Source organism: Protopterus annectens, chromosome 6.part0 (assembly GCF_019279795.1).
Source record: "Protopterus annectens isolate FY-2018-M chromosome 6.part0, PAN1.0, whole genome shotgun sequence".
Lineage (NCBI taxonomy): Eukaryota > Metazoa > Chordata > Ceratodontiformes > Protopteridae > Protopterus > Protopterus annectens.
Window position 1 is genome coordinate 32,252,685 of NC_056737.1, and position 22,662 is coordinate 32,275,346.

At 42.7% G+C, this 22,662-nt stretch overlaps 1 protein-coding gene across 1 annotated transcript in view; it reads right to left on the minus strand.

The window, feature by feature from the left end:
* Window positions 1–22,662, minus strand: part of LOC122803758 (lanosterol synthase-like) — a 792,945-nt gene that overhangs the window by 719,816 nt on the left and 50,467 nt on the right. The window contains exons 2-3 of the mRNA XM_044073448.1: window positions 17,575–17,743; window positions 14,904–15,042 (exon numbers count right to left, since the gene is read on the minus strand). Of these exons, the coding sequence (XP_043929383.1) occupies window positions 14,904–15,042; window positions 17,575–17,743 (308 nt within the window). The remainder of the gene's footprint in view (window positions 1–14,903; window positions 15,043–17,574; window positions 17,744–22,662) is intronic.

Consider the following 22,662-nt stretch of genomic DNA (forward strand, 5'->3'; position numbering starts at 1 on the left):
AACTAGGCGCCATAATCAAAATTCCTAACGATGTGGACATCCTACAAAAGGGCCTCACTGAGACAGATGCCTGGTGTCAAAGCCATGGTCTCAAGCTCAATGCCAAAAAGTGCACTGTTATCCCCTTTGGTAAAATCTCTTTACTCATGAGCTAACACATAGGCGGTAGTCTACTTAACACTGAAAGTGTGATAAGAGACCTTGGGACACAAGTGGACAGTAGTCTCTCCTTTGATAATCACATCGCCAAAGTGGTCAGGAAATCAGGAAATCCTTCTATGTGGCACACCTCATCACAAAAGGTTTCTCATCCAGAAAAAAAGAGGTCATTGTTCCCCTCTACTCATCACCCATTAGACCCATTATAGAGCACAACGCCCCTTTTGGTATGTAACTCACAAGACATCTACAACAACTGGAAAGGCCGCAAAAATACCTCACAAAGAGGATTGCTGGCCTCAAACAGATGCCTTATGCAGCCCGACTCAAAAAACTCCAGCTTTACTCCGTCGCATATCGCCTACTCAGAGATGATCACTGCCTAATATACAAAGCTATGTCAAACCCAGAGCTGTTGGACATGCTCCACTTAAAGAAATCTCAATCCCTCCAAATTACACACTCTAGGGACCTAAACCTTGTCACCACAATAAACAGAACATGCTGGAGGGATAGATTCCTGTCCCAGAGACTTCCCATACTCTGGAACAGACTACCTATCTATGACAAACAGAGCTCCACATTAGCACTCTTCAAGAAAAATCTTGATGATTGGATGGGTAATAGGAAATTCACCCCGGGGATCACTTCTGTGGTTCTGCTTGACAGGGGCACAGGAAAATAATTTTCTTGGGTGGCGAAAGCCAGGGTACCTTTTTGGCTAGGCTTGTATAGGCCCTAGGGCCAACAGTCTAGTACCTACCTATGAACCTATACCACCATCAGCAGTGTATTACTTTACTAATTCAATACAATATTGTAAGCATGCCTTTCAACTGTATCTCATTAAGAGGAATATTCCTTATTTTGAGTTTTAAAAAGTTAATGTTCCTCAAAGTTTCACACTGAAAGGGTGTCACAGATGTTCAGTGTTAGGAATTATTTTAACCAATATCCAGAATAAATCATACTGAATCATATAAATTCTTTAAAAAGAACATGTTATTAGCATAAAGTAACACATTTTAACCATCTTGTGAGCTTCCCAACTCACGTTGTTGGCAAGCTGTTAGTAAGTGTTCCACATGTTGCCCATATTGTTCCACATTATAAGAATTAATGTTCCACATTTTGGAGATGGGAGGTTGATAGCTACAATTGTAAGTCAGCAGATGGACTAGGACCACAGCAGCCCCTTTGCAGACAGGACTTGGTAACAATAAAAAGAAAGCAGCATTATACAATACAAAAAAAGCTAAACAATGAGCAAATGAGTGGAACAACATTGTATAACAGAGCAGTATAGATTAACAGTAATTTATAACAAACCAGTTTAGTAAATAGTTCAAAGAAATAATAGCAATCAAACCAATCCCTGTTATACATTCAATAACAAGTGTAAAGTAAAATGGAAATGAGTTACATTACCAGCACACACAAGTTAGAAGTGGCCCAAGTGAAGTGTGCAGCTCTGGTGGAATATGTATGGATCGGCAGCCATACAGCATCAGGGGTAGATTGTAGGGATGTTTTCTGGTTCCTGTTCTTGGTGCAAAGCACAATGGATATGTGCCTATGTATACATATATATATATATATATATATATATATATATATATATATATATATAGGTTTACCATCATAAGTGCGAACGGCACTCCTGCGACTGTCATATATTCGAACGTGGAAGGTCGTAAACGGTAATGTCGAAGGCAAAATAATCAAGCTAGGAGTGGTTTAACATGGGTTGAGGTAGGTGTTCAGTATTATTCCAAACTACAAACATGTCCCCTACCTCGACCCATGTTAAAACCATTCCTAGCTTGATTATTTTGCCATCGACATTACCGTTTACGACCTTCCACGTTCGAATATATGACAGTCGCAGGAGTGCCGTTCGCACTTATGATGGTAAACCATATATATATATATATATATATATATATATATATATATATGTATGTACAGTTTTGTCTTTTCATACATATGTGCGCATGCTGTAAGCGTAAACAGATGTTGATTTATGTAATAATGTGCTTGTGTAGACTTGTGTAGGGTTGGAGAAGCTTTACACGTATGGAGCACTATATGCTACACAGCTGTTTATGGCTACTTCATGGCAATGCAGACTGCCTGTATGTAACTGGTAATGATATGCACCTATATTGTATTACACCACCTGCAGTGAGGGATGGTGATCCTGACTGTGAACTGTGAAATGAAACAATCACAGAGAGACAATTATCCACAGAAGTTCTGTCTAATGAAATTTAATAATACAGGGGTACTCATCTGCATACATTCTATCCATCAGCATTGCCTTTGGTACACTGTAACACCACATGATGCACAGTTTTCTCTCAATGTACTGGAATAGACTATCCATGTGCTTACGGAGTACTGGAACTCACCCCAATGAATCTCATCTGTATTTTGTTGTATGCAGATCTAGAAAAAAGTTACAAGGTACCAGACAAATAAAGAAGTAATGTACTCACCATAACGTTTCATCTGAGTAGTTATGCTTCATTTGTCTTCAACCTGTGGGTTACGGATCCAACTCGGATCCAAACCGGCAATTTCACAAGCATCTGCTCCGAGCTCCAAGCTCCTCCCCCTACCCATAACACACCACCACCACCTTCCTTCCCTCAGATCGAGTTTACTACCCATAAAACAAAGAACCCAATCCAACAAAACCTCATCTCACCGACTTTTCCCAACTAGAGTCGCAAAAGCACACTCTGCTACATACTAAGAAAGCAGGTTCGGGGGAAGGAGGGGGGGATGGTTGAAGACAAAGGAAATATAACTAATCAGATTTATGGCATTGTTATGGCAAGTACACAACTTCTTTATCTGAAGTAGTTTACTTCTTTTGGTCTTCAACCTGTGGGACAGAGTCCCCAGCTTCCTATACCCTTGGGTGGCTTTCATGGAAGGATGTTCCAAAGCACCGCGGAGCCAAAGGTTGCCCGGCCTCTAGATACCAAATCCAATTTATAGTGGGAAATAAAAGTATGAGATGAGGACCAAGTAGCCACGTAACAGCTATCATCCAAGGATGCCCTGGACCAGAAGGCCGCTGAAGTAGCCATGGACATGATGGAATGGGCTCTAACCTGATCCAGAGGAGACAAGCCTTTGTCTTTCTACACTTGAAAAATACACAGATAAATCCATTTAGCAATGGTCACCTTGGAAAAGAGAAAGGTACCTTTGATAAAGGTTTTGCGCAACCTGGAAGAAGCCAAAGAAGTAATATTTTCACCAATGTGGAAATTGGAAATGGCAGTAAGTTGTACCTTCACTGGAGAACAGCTAGCCCCTTGTTGAAAAATGTTTGCCAAAAATTCAAGAATAGCCGGAACTGGCGCAGAGAAGGGATCCACGTTTCCCTGAGAGGGCCAGATGGAAAAACACTTCCATTTGCTACAGTAGATTTTTCTGGTGTAGGATTTAAGAGCTGCCACCAGAAAAGACTTGACAGAAGACAAACCAGGAGTCTTGGCAATTAGGGGAACTGGAGCAGCCAAGCTGTGAGATTCAGACTGTCCAGGTTTGGATGAGGGACCCCTGAAGGGTGAGATATGAGATCCAAATGAGGATCCAAAATCCAAGGAGGAACTAGAAGATGAGATCAGAGGAAGGGAAACCAAACCTGGCGAGGCCAAAACAGGGCAACAAGGATGACTTTGCTCCCCAGCCGGCACACGTTCTGTAAAAACTTTGGGACAAGAGGTAATGGAGGCTAAGCATAAAGAAGACCAGGAGGCCAAGCATGGATGAGAGTGTCTCTGGGGGATTCCCCTGGTGGGGAGTTCAGAACAAAGAACTCACTGCACTTCACGTTGGAAAGAGATGTGAAGAGATCGCATGAAGGCTGACCCCACTTTAGAAAGATCTGCTCCGCTACTGAAGGATTCAGAGACCACTTGTAAGGCATCAGGATAGAACGGCTTAGCTTGTCCGCCAGAATGTTGGACCATTCCGGAATGTGCATTGCTACCAGAAAGCGACTGGTGGAAATCACCCATTCCCAAACTCTCATGGCCTCATGACAAAGGGGGTAGGATCTGGTCCCTCCCTGTTTGTTTGATGTACCAGACCACCAACATGTTGTCTGGCTGAATTGCAATTGTTCCCAGAGGAAGAAAGGCTTGAAGGGCCTGGAACGCTAAAAGGACCGCTCTCATCTCTAGAACACTGATATGCAAACTGGTCTCAATCGGGAACCTCATGCCTTGGACTGTCCTTCCCAAGCAATGCACCCCCCACCCTAGCTGGGAGGCATCCTTGGTCACTGTGGCTTGGGCTGGGGTTGCAACAAACGGACATCCCTTGAGTATGTCCAAAGAATGTATCCACCAAAGGAGGGACGCCTTGCAGGCTTTGCTTATGTGTATTGATTGTGTCAGTGGAGGAGCCAGCATAGACCACTGTACCGCAAGAGTCCACTGTAGTACTCGCATATGCAAACGAGCACACGGAAGAAGTGTAACTGTGACCGCCATAGAGCCGAGGGCTCGCAACACTGCCTCTGCTGGTGGTAGATGTGAGTGAAAAACGACAGGGACGTGCATTCATTGATTTCGAATTCTCTCTGAAGTTAGGAAAACTTTTGTCTACAAGGTGTCTATCTGTACTCCGATGAACTCTATGACCTGGACAGGGTGTAGAAGAGATTTGGCAAAGTTGACTGTAATCCCTAGATGATCCACTAGATGCAGGATATAGTCCCTGGCCTGACAAAGTAGACAATTGGTGGAAGGAGCAAGGAGCAAATTGTCCAGGTACGGAAAGACCTGAATCCCCTGAAGCCTCAGGTGAGCCGCTACCACTGCCATAACCTTGGTGAACACCCTGGGGGCAGTGGTGAGACCAAAGGGTAGGGCTCGAAACTGATGATTGGCCCCTAGCCGAAAGTGAAGGAACATCCTGGAGCTTCTGTGTATCTTTATGTGATAGTAAGCATCCTAGAGGTCTATCGAGCACATCCAGTCCCTCTCTTGCAATTAAGGCAGGATGGACTGTAACGTGCTCATCCAGAACTTCTCTTTGGCAACAGACAGGTTCAGGGTTGACAGGTCCAGAATGGGCCTTAAATCCCCCATCTTTTTTAGCACCAAAAAGAACCTGGAATAGATGCCCTATCCGGACTGATCTCGGGGGACAGGTTCGATGGTTCGGTTCTTTAGCAGTTTGTTTACCTCTAGTGCCGCTGCCTCCCTTTGCACGGGTAGTATGTCCGGGAGGTGTTTGGGTAGCACAGGGAGAGCCACAAAAGGGATGGTATAACCTCTCCTCTGGATATGATATGTAACACCCAACGGTCTGATGACACAGACTCCCATGCCGTTAGGTGCAATGACAAGCGACCCCTGACTGCCTCCAGAGCAGAGCAGTCAGGCAACCCCTCAGGGATGCTGCGCCTTTGAGAGTTCGAGAAGCAGATCTCGACAGCAGACAGTGTATTCCCATCCTTCTCACTCTGGACCAACGTGTAACGAACAGTCTTACCAAAAAGGGAAAAGTCATCATAAGGGGCATTCACAAAGGACGCCTTAAAGGGCTCCGAGAACTGACACAATCTATGCCAGGCGTGACACCTCATGGCAACGCCGGACTCAGATGCCCTAGCCGCTCCCTTAGTGGTGTGCAAGAGGAGGTGCATGGATGTATTTGAGACCACTTTCAGGGTGGCCATCCTCGTGGAGAATGTATTTCTGTCCTCCTGCAATGTGGACCCAAGGGGCGACTCAGCAAGTTCGTTAACAAGGTTGCGCTGCAGTCGAATAACGTGGGCCACGTAGTTCAGCTCTCTTACAGAAATTACTGATGCATACACACGTTTCCCTAGATGGTCCATCATCCTGGACTCTCAGTCAAAAGGATGGACCATGGAACTCTCCTGAGCTAGTTCCTTCTTGGTGGCCGCTGCTACCAACATAGTGTCTACAGGGGACCCTTTATTCCAGGCAGGTCTGTCCAAAGGAGGGCTTAAAATTTTATCAGAGCACGTTGGACTAGGCTCCATGGTGTCTGGTTCCTTCCAAACCCGCAAAGTGATTAAGTCCACTAAAGGATCCATGGGGGGGGACACCCAGGAAGTAGACGGGCCTGTGCCAAAGGCCTCCAGGAACACCGACTCATCCAAGGTAGGTTTTGGGGTGGACCAGCCTCCCCGCTGGCATAAAAGTTCCATGATGTCTCCAAAGGAGACATCCTCGGGAGGTGATCTGGGGGAACCTTCCCCTTCCTCCAAGTTGCTGTCCTCCATGATGGACTCTGGGGAGGAGTCCTTATACCTCATCTTGCAAGTATGCTAGCGAGAGACCTCTCTGGTGGGGCTCTCCGGAGAGGGCTCGCAAGCCACCTGATGTTCATAGGCTGGTACTAAGCTATCGGCCCTAGGGCCTATACAAGCCTAGCCATAACAATTCCCTGGATATTTCTTCCCACAATATTTACTTCCCTGGATCCCTGTCTAGCAGGGCGACTGATGTGATCCCCAGGGTGAATTTCCTATCTCCCATCCAATCATCAAGGTTCCTTTTGAAGACAGCCAAGGAGGCACTCTGCTTGACATGTATAAGCAGTCTATTCCAGAGTATGGGGAGTCTCTGGGTCAGTAAACTATTCCTCCAGCATGTTTTGTTCATTGTGATGACAAGGTTTAGATCCCTGGAGTGTGTGGCTCTGAGGGATTCGGATTTCTTTAAGTGTAGCATGTCCAACAGCTCAGGGTTTGATATGGCCTTGTATGTTAAGCAGAGATCACCTCTGAGTAGACGATATGCCACAGAATATAGCTGGAGTTTTTTTAGATACGGCATCTGCTTTAAGCCTGTGATTCATTTAGTGAGGTATTTCTGCGGCCTTTCCAGCTGTTGCAGATGTCTTGTGAGGTACATACCAAACTGGGCATTGCACTCTATAATGGGTCTAATGAGGGATGAGTACAGTGGGACAATGAGCTCCTTTTTTCTGGATGAAAAGACCTTAGTGATGAGGTGTGCCACATAGAAGGATTTCCTAACTGTTGTGGCGATGTGGTTGTCAAAGGTGAGACCACTGTCCACCTGTGTCCCTAACTCTCTCATCATATGTTCGGTGTTTAGTGTACTGCCACCTATGTGGTAATTCATGGGTACATGGTTTTTCCCAAAGGGGATAACTATACATTTCTTGGCATTAAGCTTGAGCCCATGGCTCTGGCACCAAGCATCTGTTTCTGTAAGGCCCTTTTGTAGAATATCTACATCATTTGGGGATTCAGTAATGGCTTCCAGTTTGCAGTCATATATGGACTTTGTTAGCCAGAGTCCCTTAGTGTTGGCCTGTACTTCAGAGAAGTAGATGCCAAACAAGAGCAGTCCCAGGACTGAACCCTGAGGTACTCCACTTGTCACTTGTCTGGAGCTGGATTTGGAGTCAGCTACTTTTACAGTCTGGGTTCTGTCACTAAACCAGTTGGCAACCCATTGAGTGATGTAGGGATTTATGCCCAGCTTATTAAGTTTATCTATGATTCCAGAGTTGGGTATGGTGTCGAAGGCCTTGGCGAGGTCTAGATAGGCTGTGTGGACCGCCTTACCCTCATCCACAGCTCTGAAGACTGATTCGAAGAAGTCAATCTGGGTGGGGTCCAGTGTTTGAAGGTTGCCAATATCTTTGTTTATATGTCCCATGATAATGCGTTCCATGCCCTTGCAGATCAGGCTCGTCTGATGGGAAGGTAGTTCCCGGGATCCAAGGTGGATCCCCCCTTGTGGAGTGGGATAACTGTAGCTGTGCACCACTCAGTGGACACAAAGCCTGAGGTGAGGCTATGATTAAACATGACACTTAGGTGAGGTGCCAGTTCATTTTGTAGTTCATGTAGTACACAGCCCAGGATGTCATCTGGTCCCATGGATGCTGTATTCTTAGCTTTGGAGAGTGCGGTTTCTACCTGTGTGGCTGTGATTACCGAAATTTGGCAATCTTTTGGTATTGAGATGGGCCCTTTAGGGGGTGAGAGGGGGATGAAGTTGGCACTAAATCGATCTGCCAGGATATTGGCAATATCCTTGGAATCAGTATATTTAATGCCATTCTGTTGTAGCTCAGTGCAGATCTGAGCATTGCCATTAAGATTCTTGACATAACTATAGAATGCCTTGTGGTTGTCTTTGGAATCTTTGGCAATTTTATTTTCGTAACTAGCTTCGGAGGATTTTATGAGGGATCTCAGCTTCTTACTGAGGCTGGTAAGGGAGTTTTTTGCATCCTGGGATTTTCCTCTTTTCTGCAACAGTTTCTTCCTTCTGTTGTATAGTTTGTTTATGGCAGGGGACCACCAGATTGGCTTCCTTTTTATGGAGGAGAGCTTCTTGGTTCTATTTGGGATGGCACGATTCATGCACGAGTGGATGTACTCGTACAGTGCCTTAGTGTAGGATTCAGCAGTTGAACTTTCTGCTCCCGTCTGCATGGGTGTCATGAGGTTTGTCACTTCTGACTTGAGTAGCGTGAAGTTGGCATTGGAGAAGTTTTTTTACAGAAGTTTCCTTACTGGGGGGTGGGGGTGGGATGTGGATGTCAAGGGTGCTTAGCTTATAGTCAGACCTGACCAATTAGGGGGTGACCACTGGTGGGGACCATTTATCTCCCATGTTGGTAATGACTAGGTCTAGGATAGTGGAGCCCCTGGTGGGACAATGTTTTAGTTTATCCAGGGCATTGGAATTTATGAATTCCAAGAACCATTGGGAAAAGGTGTTGGCATCAGAGTAGTTTTCCCAGTTAATGGCAGGGTAGTTGAAATCACCCAGTATTAGGGTGTTTGGTTGTATCTTAATATTTTCGAAAATGTTTAGAAAGGTGTAGTGAGAATCTTGGGGCATGGTGGGGGATCTGTAGCAAGCTACAGTTTGGATTGTAGTCTTACCTAGTGTTAGTTGCACCTGGAGAATTTCAGATGCACTGTGTTGGGCAACTAGCCTGGAGGTGTGAATATCCTTGCTGAATATGAACAGTCCTCCACCTTTAGTGTTTCGGTCTTGGTTTGGTGGCTGAAAAGTGTGGTAAAAGTTGCAGCCTGGTATTGCAGGGGTGCTCTCTAGAGCCTTGAACCAGGTCTCAGTTACTGCACATATATCAATGTTCTCCATTTTTAGGAGTGCCTGGTGAGTGCATTTTGAGGTTTAGACTTCTAGCATTGAGTAGCATTCCCTTCAGATTTTGTATGCTTGTATCTGTTACGGTGGTGGTTTTGTCCTTTAAACCTTGCCTAAAAAAGGCACTATAGGGGTGTTAAGAGCTTTAGCCAGTAACCTGAATCCCAGGGGTAACAGGTGCAGACCATCTCTGGCAAAGCATTGTGGTTTGTCAATCATGTCGTCCCAGGCAGACAGATACTGGATCCCCTTTGAATGACACCAGAAGCTTAGCCAATTGTTGAAGTCAATCATTTTGTCCTTATACTGTGGTATCATTCTGGGTGAAGGCAGGATGCTACTCAGGGCTAGGGTCATACCTGCCTGGGTCACATGATCTGAGAGTTCTTCCATGTCTCTTTTCATGTAGTCCAGGGAGGTACGCCTCAAGTCATTCACTCCAACATGGACAATGACAGAGTCATATTTGTACTTGTTGTGGAGTGACTTGAGTGCATACGTTATGTGGCAGATCCTGACACCCGACAAGCAGCTGACTGTAATTTTCGCCTTGTTCAGCCTGGTGAGTGGGACATCCGTTTGCCTGACTACAGAGTCACCTATGACTAAAGTGTTGGGTACATTGTCTTACCTTAGGGGCTGTTGTTGGGTGGCACAGTGGTGTTGTGAGCTATGTGTCACTTTGGTTGTGACTGGTGTTTGTTTACATTTCAGCTTCGGAGGTCCTTGTTGCTTGGGCAGGTTAATGTTAAAGACCTCTGCATATGTGGGTTTAGTGTTGCTATGTGTGGGTGTTGATGGTGTGGGTTTTGAAGGGCTATGTGTTGATTGAGGTGCAGTGCAGGTGATAAACTTCTCCTCTTGACTGTCTATCACAATCTTGGCTGGAGAGAGGTTTGCTTCCAGTCTGGCTATGTAAATGCATCTCTTGCAGATTGTAGTGTTGGGTGGTAGGAGGAGAGGGTTGTCTGTGTACATGAGGCAGTTGCTGCACTGCCCCAGTATGCTCAGATTCACCAGGTGTACAGGAGAAATCACCGGAAGCTGTCCCTTGGACATGCCTGTTTAGGTGCTTTTTTTGTAAAGTACAAGAGCTGTTTTCCCTTACCTTTGCAAGGTAGTTTGCAATTATAGGCTGTTTAGTACCTTACCATTAATTTCTCCTTATTAACAAGGAGAGCTGAGTGATTGTATCAGTTTAAGGCTTCCTAGTCCTTTCCAGCAGGTTCTAGAGCAAGTGCTAGTCACAGGGGTTCAGATTTTAGTGCTACTACAGAAAACCCAGCAAGTTCTTCTGGCATCTGGAATAGTTTAATCATAGCCGCGAGTGCTGCACAATGTGAAAAACGTGCAAACACGTGTTTTTAAGCCAGAAAGTTGAAAGGGGAACCATCTGGGGCTTTTTGAGCACAGGCTGTCCCTGTGGTAAAATGATGGGAATTGTATCCAGATCAGGGGAGATCAGGGCGGAATCCAAAGAAATAGTCATGGGTTTCGATCCAATGGAGAGAGCCCTTTCCACTACATCAAATGCCGAGGGAGAGCGAACTTCCTGGGACCCGAGCACAGCAGCTGCTCTCGCTGGATCCGACGAGGGGATCAGAGCCAATTCTGAAGGAGACGGAGGGCCGAGGAGATGGCTTCGACCCGACAAGGTCATAGCCAATGGGAAAAACTCCACCCCCTCGGATCCGATGCCCAGGTTACGGCTCCAAGTTGGATCCAACTCGCTCAAGGTAACTGCCGGCATCAAGGTAGCAAGTACCATCAGCGCCGACCCCCTCACTCCGAAGCTCCTCAGAGCCAAATATTTTGAAGCAGATGGTTGGATCAGAGAAGGAGAAATAGGTGAAAAGAAGGGGAGCAAGCTACCCCTTCCAGAGGGAGAGGGAGCTGGTAAGACTCCCATCTGGATTTGCGTCCTAATAAACCTCATCATCATTTTATCCATGTCAGATTCCGAAAGGCTATGGGTGGACCATGATGAGGTTATGGACTCTGACCTAGCTGATTGGTGTACCAAAGCCCTCGAAGATGATCTAGGCTCCTCTGGCTCCGGAGAAAAATGAGGTGATCGGAGCTGAGGGGAGATAGGTCTAGAAACAACCTGCACCTTAGGAGGAGGCCCCACCAGGCAGAACGATCCAGGGACCTCTTTCTGTGTCTGTCACCTTTGTGCTCTCTCTCTCTTGTTTCTTTAGCCTTGCGGGTTCCCCTTCCCCATGCCTAGAAGCGGGAGGTTGAGTCCCTGTCTTGAAGGGAGAGACAGAGAGAGAGAGAGAGGGAGCTATGGAGACTGAAGATGCAGTCACAGCCGTGACCGCCAAAGAGCAAGAAGTGACCGCCTCAGAAGCAGGGAGAAGACCCTTCATAAGGAGTTTAGCTCTGCTGATTTCAGAGCTTGCGGATTAAAACCCGTGCAAATGCTACAGTCCGTCGACAGGTAGGCCAAACCTAAGCAGACAACACACAGAGTGTGGCCATCGGCAGGCAACAACTAGGAAAGCACAATAGCCTAAGACTACCCTCAACCAATCCACACACACACACACACACACACACACACACACACACACACACACACACACACACACACACACACACACACACACAAACAGATAGCTGAGGGGAAAGAAAGAACTAACACTAACTTTTTTTTTTAACGATGCACCAGCGATGGGAAGGAAAGCGGAACCTACACCACTAACTAACCCTACACACATTAACAACAAAATCACTTGCCAAAAAAGGCTCAAAGTTACTCACAATACCTGGAGCTCAGAAATCACAATGCAAACGCAAACCGTTGCAAACGAGATCTGAGAGAAGAAAGGTGGTGGTGATGTGTTATGGGTAGGGGGAGGAGCTTAGAGCTCGGAGCAGATGCTTGTGAAATTGCCAGCTCAGATCCGAGTTGGATCCATAACCCACAGGTTGAAGACCAAATGAAGTAAACTACTTCAGATCAAAACATAAAATGTGACTCCAAGTGAGGTCAAAAGTTTCAACAAGCTTGCCTATTCCAAAAGCCGCTATTGTAAGCCATCTTGTATGCTACTTTCCCATATCTCCAAGACTGCCCTTAGAATTCAGTAAAATGGCTCACTGCTAACAGTAATTACCTGTCACAGTTTTGTTAACTACCTCAACAGTAAGAAAATGTGATCCAAAGACAAATATGGCCACACTGAGAAAGACCTTATTATAGGCTAATTTCTATATGTCTCAACTGCACTCCAACCAACACTACCCAAATTATGCCCAAAGGTAATAGTGTTCTCCCTAGTGGCCCATGCATCAAGTTGGCAAGGGCAATACCCTAAACTCTCACTCACTCACACACATTCAGACATTTGTAGGTGGACACACAGTCTCAGACATTCCCACAGACTGACTAACACACACACACACACACACACACACACACACACACACACACACACACACACACACACACACAAACACACACACACACACACACACACACACACACACACACACACACACACACACACACACACACACACACACACTCAGACACTTGTAGATACACACACAGTCACAAGACATTACCACAGACACCCCCCCCCCCCAAAAAAAAAACAACCTGCTGAATGTACTTGATATGAACTCTCTTCAACACTGGGTGCAGATGGGTATCTTCCTCTTTGGTTTTGCATGTATACCTACATCACAGAAATCTCCATATTTCTTTACATGTTTGGTTGCATGGATTTCTCCAGTTTCAGTCATCTGCACTTACTCTGATGCATCCTCCTCTTTTATTGAAAAGTATGGAATTACTTCTTCCACTGAAGTGTTTGAATAGCCAGTGCTGAATTTCTTAATAGAATTCAACTGTCAATATGCACTCCTTCCTTGAATTCTCTTTCCTGAGGTATTATGTAAGGTTCTATGCTTGAGATAATTTCAGCAATACTGTCAAGTCCTGCTTCATATCTTCCGTACTGCCCTGCATATCCACTCTCTTACAGAACGTGAAATATCTGCACTGCCACTTCTTAAATGTGATTATAAAGAGGTTCATTCTCAGGACTGAGTCCCCTCGAAAGCAATTAGCATTTCCTCCATTTAGTACAGCATTACAACTATCTCATGATGTTCTTTTATGCAGCTAACCACCTAGACGTCGTGTCTCATTCCAGAAACGTCAAAAGTCTATATTAATACTTTTGTGGGAATTGCATAGTCTACAGATTGTACCACTCTGCTGATGCAATTTTATTGGGGGTAGGGTCAGATTAGCAGGTATATATCATATGAGCGAATTGCACAAATTGCGAATGCTCATAATATCGAACGTACCGGACCTCAAACTACCTACAGCCCCCCCACACCTCCCCCCCGCTAAATATATATTCGAACTCCAAGATCACACTACAGTGAGGAAAGGGCAAATATCCCATTCTTCACTGTACCATGATCTCAAAAAAAGCACTTCGAGGTCCGGTACATTCGATATTATGAGCATTCGCAATTTGTGCGATTCGCTCATATGATATAGACCCAAATCAGCACAATATTTTAAAACCCGGTAGCATCTTGGGCTTTAATTTAGTTGAACCTTATGCTATAAATAACATTTGATGAAGACATTCATCACAACCCTCCAGTACCATACCTTAAAAACACAATTTAACATGGTAATATTCTGGCTGCTTAATTTGGTAACAAGTCTCCCTCAAGAAATATCATAGTATCAGAGGCAAAACAAAAGCAAATTTAAGAAATTGCAGAAATGAGTGCACTCAAATTCAGAACTTACTAGGTCATGCATATGATCTAGGAATTTAGGCACAAATCCCTACCAAAAGCATCAGAATCACTTATTTAACCAGATGTTTGCTTGTTTGTTAACTTAATGAAGTACAAAGTCCTGGAAACAACTGCTGCTCTTCAGAGATGTCCGTACTTACCTAGCTATGGTAAAGAGATTTGCCACAATGCAATGACACCAACTAAAGTGTGGAGTACTTACATAATATACATGCCATATAACTGTAAAACTCATTTCTGTTAATGCCACATAATTCTTTGAGAGGCGTAGGCAGAAGAGAGGGTGATACATTTGTAATAGAGAGATGGAAGAAGCGGGTAAAGTAGTGGAGTTAGGCGACAATGACGTACAAGTGTGCCTCAAAACGAACAGTGCTTGTATATATTATGTGTACCATGTTTAATTATTCTTTCTTTTTAAAAGCACTCGTTTACATCAGAATAAAAGTTAGACTTTTTTGAGGGGTGTTTGAAAAGAAATCAGTAAGCAAACAAAATGTGATGATTGGACCTCACGGCTTTTTAAGTTAAGGACTGGAGAGTTCATCTGGTAAAATACTTCATAACAGACATTGAAGCAGTCCAATAATAAATACTTATTGACAGACTGATGGCCTCTTTGAGTAACTAACATTTTCTTCCTTTCTGCTATTTGTGGCTCAGTCCTAGAAACTGATTAATTCGTTTTATGAAGGAGGTAAGAAGCTACTACTGATTTTCATAGATAACAATATTCTGTAGCTCATGAAGCCAAAAACTGGACATTAATGCCTCTTCATCACATACCTGGAAGTAAAAAAAGAGGTCCCGCGCAGTCTCCAGCCCAGTGGCCATCTTCTGCCTGCAGTGCAGAATAAAACTTCATTCCATTTTCAGCTGCTTCTCTAGCTACTTGAGCCTTTGGTAAGTCCTTTGTAAACCTTCCCTGAGAAAGAAATATTGGAACATTACTATATGAAATTCATTTTTAATGCAATCTATTGTTGATCTCCAGAATCAAAAGGCCATCATTCATTCACTTTATCTGGTTGCAAATGCACTACTGCTCTGTTAAACCAGATGAGTTTTGACTTTCCACATGAATCATCATTTTATAATTTAGTAGCCTTCACATTTTTAGCAGCTTGATCTTTGTAGCTAGTGGAAAGTGAACATGAAGATGAAACTGGAGTGAAAAGACAGCATAGCCAGCCTTAGGCATAGGCCAACTAGGCGGCCGCCTAGGGTGCTGGTCTAGCAGGGGCACTTTTCCAGTATTTATTTGGTGTAGGTAGACCAGGGTGAGGGCACCGGGTGGTGTGGTGGGGGGGAGCAGAGGAGCCCTTTTGCCTAGGGCACCAGTTGATCTAAGGCCGCTCCTGAAAGACAGCATAATCCCAAACATACTTCACATATGCACATTTCCATACTGGTTCAAATAAGGGCTGAGTAAGTATCATGTACAACATCTGCTAGGAAATGTCCACTTTTCACTCACTTAAACATTCATGGGAGAGGCATGCAATCATTTTACCCCCACTTGACTGATCTGCTCTCCAAGCAGCCATCTGAATCTAAGCTAACCACAGTGCATGTGAATGAGCACACACACACACACACACACACACACTGCATCTGTACCAGTGGTCCAGTTAATCCCAGCAGTTCAGATAAGGCATCACTACACAGACTTTTGTGGACTCACACACACTCCAAACACAAAGCCAGAAACCACACAAGAAATAAGGAGACAGAGTTACAAAAGCAGCAGCTCAGACCTATTTTACCTGCAGTTTTCACACATGACTAATCCGCAACAGATGTGACTGGTGGCACAAACTCCCCAGCAACCAACAAGCGTCTAGCTATCTCAACCACGTCCGCCACCAGGAGTCACAGCAGTCTCTTATAATATGGATGGGGATCAACAAAAGACTGCAGTCAGCAGCAGACTAGCTGGAAGGGACACAGGTAAAACCATCTTCAGCATACAATTTAATCCTGGTGGAGAATATTTTAATTCCCTATTGCAGTTACTGTGAATGACCACAGGTTATGAAGTCACTTGATACATAAGCATGCAAACCACTCTGGCACAAAAAATTCAAGCCACTGTTTCATTGCACTACATGACTGGTAGGTGTCTAAAGAAACCAGCTGTTGAGTAGTCATTAAGTGCCACATTCACTTATGCCTCACCTTATGTAAAATACCAAATCATAAAAATGAATTCTGTTCAGAACAGCTCCATAACTCACAAGGAGAAAATCGCAAATGCATTCTAGGATACCCAGGTTCTAGTACCAGATATGGCCATTGTAACATCCAGCAGGGGAAAGGTGGGTGATAGTGTCTGATGTCAACCCATCCATCCTGGAAGAGTAGTACTGGCAACCACCCATACCATAAATGGCTGGTGGACAGCAAGGCGTTAAAGTACAAGCAAAGGGAGTGACTGAAACATGGCCCATTGCTAAGAAGTATTTGTACTGTATGTGGAACCAGGCAGCTGCATATGGCCCAGTACTACAGGTACTATAGTATACCTGGCAACCACAAGACAGAAAGGAGAGTTTTCATTTATATAAATGTATGATTGCTTATGCTATAAGTGATGGTTTAATAAAGATGTTTCTTGTTTAAAAAAGGGACAGGAATTGAATAATTTATGAAATATTGTTTAGATTATATGTGAAGTATAATGTTTGTTAATGTTAATTTAATACAGTTTGATAACTTTTGTATAAATGTATATTTGCCTGTGTCACAAATGATAATTCAATAATGGTGTTTAAAAAAAGAAAGGAGAGTAAGTTATCAAAAAAAAGAAAGAAAGAAAATCCTGAATCAACCATATATGACAGCCAGCACCTACCTCTCACCACAACTCACTCAGATATCGGGCACAAATGTCAGGCCAATTGGAATGTACCTATCTCTGAAAAGGGGAGATTCTCCCCCCACATGGTGATCTGAGGGTGCCAAGGTCAGAAATGAATGGAGAAACAGGTCTGGGGGGGTGATTGTACAGCTAGATGGCCAGGCTGGTGAGGACTGTAAGAATTAATTCTGCACCATATTCAGTACCTGCACTGACATCTGTATGTAGATCTAAGTTACTGCATTCTGATCACAATCTCAATCTGAGACTTTAGTTCAGAAGAAATATTAGACAGACATTGGTCTATACCAAAGGTCAAAATATGAATTAAGACAGAAGGCTGACCATCCTTAAGATATATGCAAATGTGTGAATGGAAATCCCATCATTCATGCAGGTTAAAGCTTACTCCCCCTCACCTAGCAAGAAAAGAGTAATAAAAATCTGAAAAAAAAATCTTTTAGTGATTCTAAAACTACGAAGAAATGTAAACCTGAAAGCTATTAGATTATTCAGTGCCTTCTGTGACTAAGTTAGTCCTATGCATACCACATTAATTTTAAGTACTTTGCTTGAAATCTAGCAAGTGGTACGTACTATATCAAGTCCTACAGAATAAGCTTCCAGTATATTTTGCTCTCTTTCTATTGTCTCATGTTCTTCAAAATACTGCCACGTTTGCCGCCCTTCGACATTGGCAAGTCTCCAGCGTGTTAAGTCAGTTGCATGCTCTGTTTTATAAGGCCCACCCCTTCTCCGTATGCACCTATAAAACAAAAAGAATAGTAAATCTATGCAATCTACAATTAGAGCTCAATTATAAAAGCATATCATTAAAGGTGGGATAGAGAATATGACTAGTATTAAAAAAAGTCAAGTCACAGACCAAACTACATCCAGATAGAAGTGTGGAAACCAAACATTACAAGCCACTCACTTCAACCTACTGAGTAATCAATTTCTTTCATCTCTGTAAAGTCAGCAGACATCTTCAGAATGAATACAAAGTAGCACATTTATACATTTATGAACATGTATCATGTGACTCAATGAACCACTACAAATTTCTTCTCATAAAAGCCTGTACAAGCATATCAACAGCAAACCTCTTAATTTCCGGGCACATTTGATGTTGACAGAATCGTTTAAACCTGGAAATGCATTGGCTTTATCTCTAAACAGGTATCCTAATCTCCTCCCTTTCTAATAATCTGTATGTTGACTACTACAGAAAATGTAAAAGTTCTATACTTTCTACCATTCCAAATTACATCTGCACAAAGCATTTCTATATTCTACTATTTGACAGCACTTAAATGAATGTAGATTTGACAGTTTACAAGATGTTTTACTAACGTAAAACTAGTAAAACCCCTTACAACTGTCACAAATAGCTACGTAAACCACACACTGAATTGCAATCAAAGTGTGTAAATGGACCATAAGTGTCATTTAAAGGTGTGAATGGAATATTTGTGGTTAAAATTATTTGTTATACATGCTGCACAGGTATGCACCTCTTATTGTTTGTGTTACTTGCTGAGCTATGTTATCATTTCCTAGCAGAGTTCAAAATTTCTCCATTGTTGCAGACAATCGTAAGAGCATTCCCTAAAACTCGGTAGATTTCATTATGATCATTTAGCACTTTTCATTTGTTTTTAATGATATTTTTAATACTATACTTGTCAATGCTTTGAGCAGCACAAAATAAGTGCAATCCATGTTTCCTTGTGTTATTTGCTTGCTGTTTGGGTGTGTTACTATCTTTGATTACGGTGGATTTGTACTTTGGGGGACAATAAGAAATAATCACAGCCAGAATGTCATCTTTTTTATTCACCGTACACTCCTTAAAGAAGTGCTCAAGATGTACTAATTCTTTAGAAAATCACTGTCATCAGTGACTAGCCTAGAAAACTGCTGCTTGCCCTTAATGGCAGTTACTTAGGCTTAGGGTACCTGGATGACAACCTGGAGAGTATTCCCTCCCCATCGGGGTAGTGCATTTGTGGACATGTCACACATGACTGATAGCAAATGAAGCATAATTGATTATACAGTTTGACTGCCTTCCTTCTTCATGTTTTTATTTACTCCCTCGATTGTGTACATAGTTAACTGTAAAAGTACCATAAAGTCACAACAGAAATAAAACAAAAGTTATGTATTTACCAAACTGATAGATCTTGTTTTCTCATTTTCATTCAGCTCAACATTTGGACCATTGGATCAGATCTCGGTATCTTCTTCCAGAGCTTTCCTCCTCCCTTACCCACAATTCCCTCCTTTTACCTAAATTATCTCAGATCGAGTTTGCTAACTGTTTCTAACCATACAGAAAAATATCTGAATAAGAATAAAAATCCTATGGAATAAAATAACTTATTAAGTGCACCAAACTTGGCAAAGTGGTCTACAGCAGACAGGGTCTTGGTCAAGGCCTGTCAAAGATCAGAAGTTTGCAGAAGGCAATTTAGAAGGGGGAGGAGGGAATGATGTTGAACCAGATGAAAATGAAAAAAACACATTATGATAAGTATACAACTGTAATATCTGATGTTGTCTATTTTTATCTGATTCAGCATTTGGGACAAATTCCCAAGCTGCTCTAAAAGGACCTGGGTGGTGTCAAGGAGGTACATCCCTGAGAATGGTACATCCAAAGGATGAACAAGCTCTAGACTGCACATCCAATTTGTATGAGATATACAAACTGTTGATCAAGTTGCTGCTGTAAAAATATTATCAATGGAAACTCTTTTCATGAATGTTGCAAAGGTAGCAATACTTCAAGCGAAATAAGCTTTTGGTTTTGACTAAAGATAAACCCTGAGTTTTACATACAAAAGAAATGCAGTCTGGCAGACACTTATAAATTGTAAGCTGACACATGATTTCCCAGTTTTGCCTTGGAAAACAGACAAACAGTTGATCTGACTTTCTAATATCTTTGTATGGTTAAGTAGAAACTGATTTGTCTGTGAATATCTACAGTAAGAATTATATGTACTCATTTGTTAGAGTAATTGGGAAAAAAGACTGGAAAATCAATGAAGTGATTCAAATTTGCTTCAGATGAGATTTTTGGGAGAAAGGTATAATTTGTTTACAATGACCCTCTGTCTTTGTGGAAAATGAGAAAGGGTGGCTTGCACCAGGATGCTTGTAATTCAGAAATTCATTTAGCAGATGTAATGGCAATTGGGAAAACAGTTTTCCAAGAAAGGTACTTAAGGTTACTTAACTGTTATGTTATGTCACATCTTAAATAATGTTGAATGTTATTAATATATTGTAATGGATGAATACAAAATGTTGACTAACACTGTTCTTTGAATTACTATCCTGTTAAAATTATTTGTGGAGCTTTTCTCCCAGGCTCTCCACTGAAAAAGGACCTATGTCCAGTCAGACTTTCCAGTAAACAAATGTAAAATAAATAAATAAAAAGATCAACCAATGCTGCTAGCTCAAAGGGGTTCTAAGTCAATGAGTGATTGTGACATCCCACAGGGAAATGGGTCCCAAATTGGAGCCCTCAGCAAAAATGCTCCTTTGAGGAAATCTTTAGATATTCTAAGAGAAGCAATGGAAGTATCATTATGGCCTGTGTGAAAAATTAAAATGTCAGCAATTAGAACTCTGATGGCAGAAAAACTAGAACCTTGGTGTAAAAGCTCTGAAAGATACTTCAATATCGAGGGGGGGGGCAGAAAAAGGGTCTAGTCCTTTTGAAAAAACCCAAATAGAAAAATTTCATTTACTTTTATAAGTCTTTTTGGTTAATTGCTTTTTGAGAAAAAGAAATTATATGAACTACTGAAGAAGACAGCCTGCCATCTCTGGTTATCACTTAAACTGGAGAAACTATGCTATTAACTTTAGGGCTTGTACAGCCAAAAGAGGTATCCTAGATGGGTGTCCCAGAATACCTGGAATTGAATGTAGCACCTGGGGTGGATGTAGCAGTATGAGAGGGTGTTGTATTTTTTATGTAAATTTGGTTGAAATTTTTTTGATGATGATGTTGCTGTAGAATTCATTGTAATTTTGTTGTTGTAATTTTGCTGCTGCTGAAGTTCTATGGGAAATGTAGTAGTTTTTCATGACTAAGGGATGTGTTTATGTATAATGTGCACTGGTCACTTTAAAAGTCGGATGTATAGACAAATTTTGAAACAATTGTTTAATTGTTTAGTATATTTAAGCTTTAGAATTTGATATGTTGATTACTTTTGAAGGCGGAATGCCGGGGTACCAGGATTAAAGCTGTTTGGTACCCCATATATGTGCCCGCCTTTTGGATTTATTAGGTTTTTGTGTTTTTATCTTTGGTTTTTGATAAGCTGGTACCACTGCCATAATCTTGGTGAGCACTTGGTGAGACTGTGGTGAGACTGAATGGCAGTGCTCTGAATTGGTAATGACTTACTACCAGCCTGAAACAGAGAAATCTCCTGGACCATATTTGAATCTTTTCATGGTAGTAGGCATCTTAGACATCTATATAGAGCACATCCAATTGTACTTCCTCAACAGAGGTAGTATGGACTGTACCATGACCATCCAGAACATCATCTGTTTGACAAACTGATTGAGGTGGCTGTTGTCCAATACCGGCCTGTGGTTGTCTGTCTTCTTTGGAACTAAAAAAAACCTAGAATAGACTCCAGATACTAACCAGTCTTGGGGGACCTGCTGGACGACTTTTCCTAGCAACTTTGAAACTTCTGTTGCTGCAGATTCTAAATAATCTGGTGGAATATCAAGAATCTTGAATCTTCTCTTTGAAGGATACAAAAAGGATATGGTATAGCTTCTGGTGATTATTCTTAACGCCCATGAATCTGAAGTTATGATTTGCTAGGCTTATGGGTGTAATGTTAAACTCCCCCTGACTGCCTCCAGAGTGCAGTAGTCAGATAATCCTTCAGGGGTACTGGCAGGGGTTTCCAATGAAGGGCCAAGGAAATCTTGATTGTGTGGTCCACTTCTGTCTCTGAAGCAACTAACAGGAGTTGCTGACTCCAATGTTCCAGGTGGGTTTATCTCCAGGAGTGTCATGGTAAAAAAAAAATGTGTACCTTCCTGAACTACATTTTCTTGCCTCCTCTTTGATTCCTGGAATTTGATCCTTATGGAGTGCTTGAAACAGATTTCTTGAGCGTACAGGGTCTTACTGTCTTGCTCAGTTCTGGTAATGTCTCTTTAACCTTGGGAGCAAAAGTGTGGGACCATCAAAAAGGGCAATAATAAACAATGCTTTGCAGTTTTCAACAAAATTGCTTAGCCACATCCAGACATAGCGACACATGGTAATGCCTGTACCAATTGCTCTTACTGTGCCATCTGTTGTGTTGGACAGCAGGCACATGGCTATAATAGATGCAGATGGTATGGTAGACATTTGGGTATCCACTGTTTTTGGACATCTGAAGGCAAGTTACCTGAAACAGACTTGGAAATCTTATTGATTAAGTATGCAAGGTAATTCAATGCCCAGAGAGCAAGGCAGCTGAATTGCAAGTCAATTTCCCTAATCTGTCCAAAGTCCTTCACTCTCTGTTAGGGAAATAGACAAAAGAGCTCTACCTGGAAAGTTTTTTTTTTCTTTGTGGCTGCTGCTACCACCATGGTATCTACTGGGGGTCCTTTTGACCAGTGCTTCCTATCTTTGGGGCT